General features: G+C 39.7%; 1 protein-coding gene across 2 annotated transcripts in view; it reads left to right on the top strand.

Annotated features, from left to right (window-relative positions):
- The window catches only part of vamp8 (vesicle-associated membrane protein 8 (endobrevin)), a 9,944-nt gene extending 1,669 nt beyond the window's left edge, over nucleotides 1-8,275 (top strand). For both annotated transcript variants that reach the window (XM_020590719.1, XM_020590720.1), the window contains exons 2-3: nucleotides 4,370-4,537; nucleotides 6,942-8,275. In XM_020590719.1, coding sequence (XP_020446375.1) covers nucleotides 4,370-4,537; nucleotides 6,942-7,127 — 354 coding nt within the window. In that variant the 3' untranslated portion in view covers nucleotides 7,128-8,275. The remainder of the gene's footprint in view (nucleotides 1-4,369; nucleotides 4,538-6,941) is intronic.
- The last annotated feature ends 2,825 nt before the right edge of the window (nucleotides 8,276-11,100 follow it).

Here is an 11,100-nt window from a genome sequence, read left to right as displayed (position 1 = left end):
TAGTGCTTTCCCGTCCAACATATATCTAACCCTTGCCAATATCGATATATTTTTTGCTATTTTGTGCTGAACATATCTGATATGAGATTTCCAGGAGAATTTGTCATCAACTATGACACCTAGAAATTTTATTTCATGTACTCGTTCTATATTAGCTCCCCCAATTTTCAATTGAAGTTCATTATCTAGTCTACGATTCCCAAATACCATAAATTTAGTTTTATCCAAATTCAGAGATACTATATTACTGTCACACTATTTCTTTATCTTCTCAAGTTCCTGTGTAACCCGTCCAGAGAGTTGCTGTAGGTTTTCACCCGATGCCCATATGGTAGTTTCATCAGCAAACAAAACCACTTTCACTAAATCAGAAACCTTGCATATATCATTAATGTATAATATAAATAATTTAGGTCCCAAAACAGAACCCTGAAGAACTCCACATACAATGTCCAGCTCACTCAATTGGTATTCACCCAACTTCACAAATTGACGCCTCTGTGTCAAATAACTTCTGATCCAATTCAAAACCATTCCTCTGATCCCATATTTTTCTAACTTATCCATTAATAACTCATGATTGATTGTGTCAAATGCTTTTTTTAGGTCAACAAATATTCCCACCGTGTATTTCTTCTCATCCATAGCACTTGTAATGTCCTCCATCAGGTCGGTAATGGCCAAAGATGTCGATCGGTTCGACCTAAAACCGTATTGGCAATCAGAGAGGATTTTATTTTTTCAATGAATGTATCTAATCTGTTATTAAAGAGTTTTTCCAAGATTTTTGAAAATTGTGACAACAGAGAAACCGGTCTATAATTTGTGAAGTTGTGCTTATCACCAGATTTCTACAGTGGAATAACCTTTGCTATTTTCATATTATTGGGGAACTGCCCAAGTCGAAACGACATGTTAAAAATATGGGTTAATGGTTTACATATCCCCTCAATTACCCATTTGACAGTTGTCATGGTGATACCATCACTATCACTGGATGTTTTGTTTCCACATTGTTCACTATCTCTATAATTTCCTTTTCAGCTATGGGCTTCAAAAACATTGAACTCATGTTCCTTTTGATTGTATTGTTATTTATAGTGACGGATGTATCATCTGTACAGTTACGTCTTCCTAAACCAGGACCAACATTTACAAAGAACCTATTAAACTTTTCCACTACATCCTCCAATCTATTAACCGGTGTATCATTATCCATAAAATATTGAGGGTAGTTACTCTTGCTTGAACTGTTTCTAATCAATTTATTTAATATATTCCAAGTACCTCTCATGTTATTTTTATTATCCTCTAATACTTTAGAGTAATATAGTTTCTTACATCTCCTCAAAATCTCAATTAATTTGTTCTTATATGACTTATATTTTTCTTCCGCCTTCTTTGATCTGTCCTTTATGAATTCCTTATATAACGCATTCTTCTTTTTACATGCATTCTGTAATCCCTTACTCATCCACGGTTTCCCACTGTAATTCCTTTTGTTTTTATACTGCTTACGAGGACAGTTCCTGTCATATACTTTCTTAAATATATTTAAAAATTGCTCATATGCTTTATCTAAGTCTTCCTCTCTGTAAACTGATTCCCAGTTTCCTTACAGCATGTTCATTCGTCACCCTCCTATAGAAAAGATTTGTTTTTGGCCTCTCTTTTCTATACTGGCCATCATAAACCACAAATACTGGTAGATTATCACTAATATCATTTATAAGTAATCCACTTGTCATTTTGCTGTCAATAACATTGGTAAATATATTATCTATTAGTGTTGCATGCTAGGTTGTTACTCTACTTGGTTTTGTAATTCTTCTCACAGTTATCAGTAACACACAGTCTGTGGGGTCTAATGAAGTCCTGCTTGAGGCTACTGACATGAAACTGTTGCTTTGTCCTCTGAACAGCTGAAAGCTGTGGCTTCTATGGCCTTTCCTTCCTTCTCTTTGAAGGTCCAGGCAAACCTTTTAGCTACAGATGGACTTGGCTGTACTGAGGGCAAGAGTTAAACCAACAGTAAGTGTTTGCCTGTGGCCTGCAGCATTTATAGGGATGCTTTAGAAAAAGGAAAATCTCAAAACCTGTCAAATGCTCTCACAGATCAGTTCCATGTTTGCCTAGATTAGGACACATGCGGTAAAGATTTCATGTGGCTTCCCAAGATCATTTAAATCCACTTTGTGTATTCACAGCTGCGGTCAGCCATTTCAGCTCAAGTCTTACAACAGTTCAAATATTTGAGTAGATAGTCAAATACCGGTAATACCGCCTTGTAGAGGACATGTTTATGTCTCCGTCATTCGGTCAGTGTTGATATCAGATAGCTGCCAGCCATTCAGTGACTGAATGGCGCAGTACAGGAAAAGCAGAATATTTCTGGTTTATATGGCAGATAAAGCACAGCAAGCCATCTGTTAAGAAAGAACAGAGAAATATGTCAAATGACAAAAGTAACACATATTGTATATGATCAAAAGCAGCTACATCGAAGCAGGTTTGTAAAGGTGTTGTTTTGAGAGGTTAAATAGGTCATACTGTGTTAACAGTAGAAATAGAAGAACGGTAAGGGAAGGAAGAAAGGAGCATTATAAATGAGGGAGGAGGGAATAAAGATGGAAAGGAAGCTAGATGGCAGATGACGTATCAAAATCTGCTGTTTCCTAGAGACGGTGTTTTTTACGGTCTGCTGCTGGTTCATAGGTACACACACCACACTCTGTATGCCATTTTTACTTTTACACCTGTGACTGTGAGAGATCACTGCTTATCCTCCTGTGGAATGTAGCAGGCCTTCCTGAGATGCAGGAAACAGTTTGACAGCCAGCAGGCTGTGTTGTCACGACCTTTTGATTTGTGTCTTTAGATTCTGGTGCCACACTGATTCATGCTGGCATCTGACAGATAAATCCAGCCAATGGGATAAAAGTAAAGTAGGAGGAGATAAAGAATGTTAAAGGACTTAAGGTAAAAAGCTTAAAAAGACATGCATAGACCAGGAAAGGCTGAGCTTTAAAGGGGTTCTCCAGTGGTTTAGTATTGCACTTCCATAAAATTGGGTGTCCTTTTGGTCACAAGTATGAATCAATTAAAAAAAAAAAAAAACTGTTCCTACTTTTCCCACAATGCAACTTTCATCAGACCTTCCCAGCCTCATTAATGCTCGTAATTCAGACTCCACACCTCCGGTTTGTAATGGAGGCTTGCAGTTCCTGCTGCTCACACCTGTCTGTTATTAAGCACCTGCCCAGACTGAGGGAACACTGATTACCAGTTATCAGGTTTTGAAAAGCTCCTCTGCAGCCATGAGAAGCATTATATAGTATATCTGTGGTGAGTAATCTGAACTTAGAATTGATAATGTCCATGAAAAGCACATTAACTTGTAAATAAACAGTAAACTAAACAAAGTTGCTAAACAAAGTCTGGTTCTGTCTCTTTGTCAATGCTATGCATTGCAGTCAATCATTTGAGATGAATGACTGAAAAATTCTCTCTGAGACTCTAAATAAAAGCAATTGATTTTGCAGCCTATCTTTGACAGAGAGGGTGTGACGATATTAAAATGTGACAATGTTTCTTATCGAAGCAAAAGCTGATATCGGTACATAACAGAGCCAGGCCAGTATGACGGAGTGTGAAGGTGCATTTACATTAGTCCAGCAAAAACGTAACTCTCTGCTGTGTTTTAGCGTATGGGGCTGTTCCGGGTGGAAACATTCAGGGTCAGTGTGGAGAGTAGGAGAAGTAAAACTGAACAAAACCTATTCTCACATACATTCGGATACTTCAATACTGGTTTAATGCCAACTTGAAAAATCCCAAACTATTCCTTTAATGCGTTATGGTTTTGTGTTCTAGACATATTCTGTACAAAGAGAACTCTGGAGGAACTCCTTGTCATTAAGTAGCTGAGAAACTGTTTGCCTATACACTGCCTCAGCCTGTCGGCAAGGATGCTCTAGTCCACACACAGTAGCTGTCGAACAACACTCTTCCACAAGATGCCACTGTCAGACTAGATGAGACTAGAGCAGTTTCAGCACTGAGCTGTTGGAAGAAACCAGATTTTATCTTTGAGAGCTGTTGTTACTATCCAGAGCTCCAACAGTTGCACTGAGACATTATTAAGTAATGATTATTTTGAAACAGATGTCTGATGTCAGGCAGGTGTCTAAACCCCAAAATAAGTCAAGTTTTTGCATTTCTCTGATTTCACTTAAAAACACACAAAAACCTTTATTTTGTCAGTTAAAAGGTCTTTTTATACCCTGATGAAAATAAGATAAAGTTTGCACCAGTCTTATTCTGTGTTCTTCAGCGAGTTTTCTTAAATCACATTTTTGTCCAACCCCAGGAGCAGGGGGGAGCGAATGCAGCGCCAGAGTCACAGGATAAGGTGCAGACCTTGAAGGATCAGGTAGATGGAGTGAAACATATCATGACGCAGAATGTGGACCGGATCCTGGCCCGAGGAGAGAGACTGGACGACCTCATGGACAAGACAGAGGACCTGCAAGCAGGGGTCAGTCTTATCACGGGGGTTTGTGGGATGAGATGTGGCCTGTATGAGCAACAGTGCATTTTTGGTGTGCCATTTAAGTTTGTAAGCTATGGTCTTAGTGATAATCATTGGGTAAGTCAATTAATAAGCTAGGACAGGGAGGCCGTCTCAAATTCAACACACATTTGTAGAAAGTGAATCTAAGTAAAGCTACATTCACAGTACAGGCCTTAATCCTCAATTCTGATGATGTGACATTGTCTTTTTTGTGTTCGACTGTGTTTAGAAGTGACATCTGGCTCTGGTGTGAACACTGAGCTTCTAAAACTGCCACACGTGCATTTAACTGAAATGTGAGCCACATGTATACAAGAATAACAACAAAAATGTCAGTTGTTCAACTGAAAATCCACAATATCCTCACAAAACACTGTTACAACATGTTCCTTCCAGTTTGGCTTGATCAGAAGCTTCTCCATAAAAGTCCAGCAAACGTGAAATGTTCTCGTCTCTCCACTGACCGCTATCGCTGTTGTGGCTCTCCTCCATGTCAATTTTTACTGGTTTGTGCAGGGCCGACACAAAATGACAATGACAGGCAGTATGTGCAGAGCAGTGAGACACTGAAAACCACATGAATTCTGTTCTGACAGCAGCTGCGTAGTCAAAGAATTAATGTAAATCAGATCTAGAACAACACATGGAATTGGCCCAGATCTGATATGAAAAAATCCAGTTTAATTTGTTAATGCATGTGTCAAGACACCAGTCAGATCTGAGTTTCAAAGAAGGACCACTTCAGCAGGCAGTGCGAACGTAGCCTTTGGGTGGCTCTGACCTGTACCAGGCGTGTGTTTTATCATGCACTGGAAGCACTTGGTGTACAAACAGTGCACAGAGGAGCTACAGAAAGGGAGTTAACTGCCTACATGTGAGTAAAACTATCGGTCAGGCGTTTTTCAGTCCTGCTGCTGCCGCCACAGATGACAGATTTTTTTCTTTAAAGCATTTAATGTTTTCATTGCCATTGGTATGTGAAAAGAAATTCAAGGTGTGTAACAAAACATGCTTCAGAAATGGATCACCAAACCTACACTTCAAGACTGAGCTTTTCTAGGGATGCACAGGTGCCTTTTTTTTTTTTAGTACATGTACTTACATTTGAGTACTCGCTGTTACTGAGTACCAATGCAGGTAATAATGCAGTATTTTGACTACAAAAATTACAGTAACCATAAAAATCCTTGAATTTTTATGAGATTTACTTTGTGATTGTGACTAAAAATATAACAGGGGGTTGTGTAAATTTAAAAACTGTGATAAACACAGCACTGCCACCATTCTTAACTGGCTGAATGCCTGTAGCCTGCTGCACAGCATACTGTAACAGTGGATTTGAACCTTTTCAGGAGTGTGACCCAGTGTTATGATGTAATGACCATCACGGTTTAGGAGCGCATATTATCATAGTCAGCAATTTAAATGTTTCATTTAACAAGGGTACATGTTCTTTCTTTAAACCGTCTGTGGCGCCGTCCTGTATTCTCTGCTGGACGCACTCTGCTGCAGAGGCGCTGCTGGTCTCATCCTCCAAGTCCACAAGGATTCAACTCATCTTCGTACACAGAGCACATTAGATTCCGCCATTAACAACATAAAATTTGCATTTGCTCTTCTTCTTCCCAACGATTCACTAGTGTCAGCAAAACGAGCACCATATGGGTTTACTGGGTGAACGGACCAGGCGTTTGATCGTGGGGAGAGTGAAGACATCGCATTTCTGCAAATGAGTTGTTGTGTTCCACTTGTTCAACGGGCGTTTGATTAATTACCCTCTCCACCGCTGCTGGGTTTTGTTCCATATATCAAGCGTTATTGTCACAGCATGCGTCGCACCATGTGTCTGTGAGCGCCCCCCCCTCCCTCCCTGACACAGAGCAGAGAAGCAATGCTCAGTCGGCTTCACCTTTGTCATCATCACTTATCTTAACATATTAAGATCAAAGATTTTTACTGTCAGTTCACTATATGCGCAGGACATACAGGAAATTGAAATACTGTTTCTCTCTCACCTAGTATTGAATGCCATACCATTTAGGAAGCTAAAATAGAATAAAAGTAGAGTAAAAATAGACTATAAAGAATAAGAACACTTTGACTTAAGTTATTAGGATAAAGTGGTACAACCTAATAGGCTATGACTCAAACCATGTCCACGCACCACTGAAAATGACTCTCCACCGCCTAGCGAGCAGCTCAGCCAGTGTGAGGTTAATGTAATGGTGCCGTTAAGTGGTATCGGTGCCTAGTATCGGACAGCTTTTACAAGTACTAGAGGGTGGTATTGGTGAATCCCTAATCCTTTCCTACTGTGACATGTCATGACGTGATACTAACACCACCTCTTTCCCGTCTCCCTGCTCAGGCTCAGCACTTCAAGCAGACCTCACAGAAGGTGGCTCGCACCTACTGGTGGAAGAACGTCAAGCTTATCGTGGTCATTATAGTGATTGTCGTCATCATCCTCCTCATCATCATCTTGCTGTGCACTGGTGTCATCCCTATCAATAATAACACCCAGCCTACAGTCGTTCCCCCCAAGAACCCATAAACACAAACATACACAGTTCAGTCAAACAAACACATTCCTACCACACAATATACAAAGTAATATATAGGCTCAAGCAAATTGCTGCTGTCTGGTGAAACGACTACTTCGGAGTTTGTTCTTACTGCTAACTGCCATACTAATATTGGAATTCAGGGACTTCATGTTGTGGTTTAAAGAACTTGAATCACACAGAAACCTTTCAAACATTCAAGCACAATTCCAGCTTATCCATTTTTGAGAAATTAAACAAAATTCTTTATAAGCTCTGAGGACTTCACCTGACAGCAGAAAAAAAATCACTATCACTGTTCTTATAGGATGATTCATATCACCATGTCTTCAGTCCTGGCAGACGTCACTTTAACATGTGTAGATGGATCCCTCCGTCTCTGACTAGACATTGTGTGTCTTGAATGTTGTCACATAGATTTATAAATGGTTAGTATTGTTTAAATAATGAAAAATGCAGTGTACAAGAAATCAGCAGAATGTTTTGACTTTTTTGGCATTGGAGAAATGCACCAAGCCCAAATCTGTAATAATTTTAGGTCACAGTATATTTAATGAAAGGTTTTGGTTGTCTGTTATTATTTGTGGACTTTTCCTTTTCATTGTGTTTTCAGAATCTTTGTATCTGGGCATTCTAGAAAAAGAAATTGAATGTATACTCTGAGGACTGATTTAGCTCTGATTTTTGGTGGAGGTGATATTTCTACTCTGTCAGTAGCATACAAGCAAAGTTACACAACCATTTATGCACAGAAATCCTCTGTTGTAGGACAGAACTATTTGTGAAATATTTTGACGTGTGGTCAACGTATCAGAAGTGACCCCCACACAGAAACCAGGAGTTGATCTTTAAATGTGCATCAGAGTTTTAGCTACAGCCCCTCCAAGGCCCATTTCAACCAGGCCTTCACAATCACAGATAACATCCAAAACAATGTTGTGAGCATTTTTATAATACAGATCTAGAGCAGGGGTCGTGTGTCTCACCTGCCACCATGCTCTGCTGTTGCAGTGCCACTTTAGAGGTTAGGATGATACTCATTATGGACTGTATATCATCAGCAGATTCCTACCTGTATGTATATTTGCACCAGTGTGTTAATGGAAGTATCTGCTTTCTAGAGGCTATTTATTTCATGTTTTATATTATTCATGTTTATTCTTTTTGAATCAAAAATAAATTTAAAAGAGTTATGTGATTCTGATGATATCTGTATAACCCAGACTAAATTTACCACAACATTGTGCACTTTAATTACTCTGCTGTTCATCATTTTTTACAGCGGGCATAAGGAGTAGTTTGTTTTTATTTTTTTACAACGGGCATAAGGAGTAGTTTGTTTTTATTTTACTGTTATTTTGTTTTACATGATTCGGGTTCAGTAGTTCTAACCTTGTTGCCTTTTGAGTCATTCTCACTGCACAAAAGTAGAATTAAGAAATCCAGGCTAACAAGACGCAATGAGGCTTGACCTAGCCTACTAACTGCATCATGGTTTAATGTGTTTCACGAAGGTAAAGCCAGGTTTAGGAGGTGCAGTTAGGTGAAGCCATGTCCAAGTGATTTGGATGAATGCATGTTCACGGCTTTCTTCAACAGACCATGAGATCGATCACAGATTCACTGATGCTGACATAGAAGCTGCGTTCCAAACAGCACTGCGCCACTAAGAACATGTTACAGTATGTTGGGCACTTCACCATGGGACATCTGTGTACTAAGCAAGTGTTGTTTAGCATTTGTAAGAGAAATTGACAGAGGACCATTCAAAATAAATATTAAAATGAATGAATTATAAAAGCTGTTAACCAAGCAGAATACAAGATATTTTGTCTCAACATGTTACAAGTGGAACCGTGTTACTCCCTGAATCCATCCATCCATTATTTATACTCATTCCTGAATAGGGTTGCGGGGGGGCTGGAGCCAATTCCAGTTGACACTGGGCGAAAGGCGGGGTCCACCCTGGACAGGTCACCAGTCTATGACAGGGCTGACATGTACACACACAACCACCCAATCACACTCCTACGGGCAATTTGGAGTCACTACCCAGCCTAAGCTGCATGTCTTTGGACTGTGGGAGGAAGCCGGAGTGCCCGGTGAGAACCCACGCAGGCGCAGGGAGAACATGCAAACTCCACACAGGAAGGCCCCCAGTCAGCAGGGCTCGAACCCAGAACCTTCTTGCTGCGAGGTGACAGCGCTGGCTGTGCCGCTCTGTAGACATTTGTAGCCATTAATATTTTTTTTTTACTGTAGCACCTCCATGCAGTCAAACTCACTCTCCCATACTGGACAGGTGAGCTAAATTTGGTTTCAACTGGATGAAGTGTTCAAGAGTCATCAACATTTTTTGTACCGTAGCACCCCCTAGCGGTGAAGCGGAATGCAACTGTACAGACTCATTCACTATCCCATTGTAGCCTCAACTGGCAACATTTTCTGGTAGTAATTTTAAAATTAATTCTGAAAGGTTTAAATGTCTCAATAACTAGTGAGCTTTTATTGTTTCCCCTTGTAATAGTCAGTGATAAGGCACTGATAGCTTAATAAAGTCACCCTCCACACCCTGACCAAAGCCACAGTGTAACACAAACCCTGGGGTGACATCTGAGAAAGCACAGGGAACAGTAACATTGGTGGTTTACTGTGACATTGGGAGTGTAAATTGCTGGTGTACTGTATGCATCTAACACACTCCAATATACTGTTATTTATTCTGTCATTATTTGTTTGCTGTTTTCTTTTCTTTCTTTAGTTGCGTGGGTCTTTCATTGAATTAACCTACAACCATAGACTGTAGGCTGTCTAAATGGTACAGTCAGTGTTTAACAGACATCATTTTCACCGCTGTCCTGGTGATCAATTATTATAGCAAAAGGAATTTATGAGTGTTCTATCAGAAATATTCTTACAATATGCTGAGAAAAATTAGCAGCCCAGTCTCATTATTTTATAAAAGAGAGGACAAATGTTCATAATAATTTGATCTATGCACATCCAGAGCCAATTCCTGCACTTTCTTCGCAGATATTTAGCATTAACTAACATTATGATGAATCATTTTATATTCATAGTACTGAATCAGCACTAGCACATGGAGATGGAGCGCCGCTATGTGGCAGTAGCTGGTAGTGTCTGACAGAGCCCTCTGTTGGTGGGAGTTATGATTTGTGTGAAAGTGGGTTGTGTTGTCTCATATTTATTTTCATACACTTGCTCTAATGCCTCTTTGGTACATCATGCAGTTACAGGGGAATGTGAGGTCAGGTAAAAAGGTTTATAAACATTTATCTCAGCATTCATCATCCAGTACACCAGTACAACTGGTGTACTGGATGATGAATGCTGAAGTAAGGCATTATTCCAATACTTTCTGTGACATGTAGAACTTGTTATTGTTGTTTTCTCACTCCAGGAAGTCTATCTTTTTCAGTAAATTCTTATCATCACAGAAACTACCTTATAGGATGTAAAGTCGGTGCTGGAAACACACAGTCTCCTGCTCTCTCAGGTTGACATTTTGATTTGTCATGTTAGCGAGCCAACATGCACAATTGCTGGAATGAAGGGAATTCAGACATTACTAATGCTATCACTTATCTGTACCTGTGTTTGACAAGCAGAATAAGTCAGACATAAACCTGTGGCTTTTGATCTTGTTGCATTTTCAGTCATAATAACCTTCCTGTAGAGGTGATACTTGTTGTATTGTGCTGAATTAATTTGTTATCAAAGCATATAACTGAGTTATTAGAAGAGAGAGCTAATGGCCTTTAAGGGATGAGTCTGGGGTCTGGTGTGGACTAGTGTATCAGGAATACACAGTGTGCTGCTCAGTGACGGCTGGTGGTGATATTGGTTGTGTGGGCTAACAAATACATTATAGTCATCAGTAGTTCGTACTGCAGCAGCAGCAGTGTCACGGCTGAGATACCAAGTTACAGCAACAACAATATA

This window comes from Monopterus albus, unplaced genomic scaffold, assembly GCF_001952655.1.
Source record: "Monopterus albus unplaced genomic scaffold, M_albus_1.0 scaffold12.1, whole genome shotgun sequence".
Lineage (NCBI taxonomy): Eukaryota > Metazoa > Chordata > Actinopteri > Synbranchiformes > Synbranchidae > Monopterus > Monopterus albus.
This window is presented reverse-complemented; position numbering and strand designations above follow the sequence as displayed.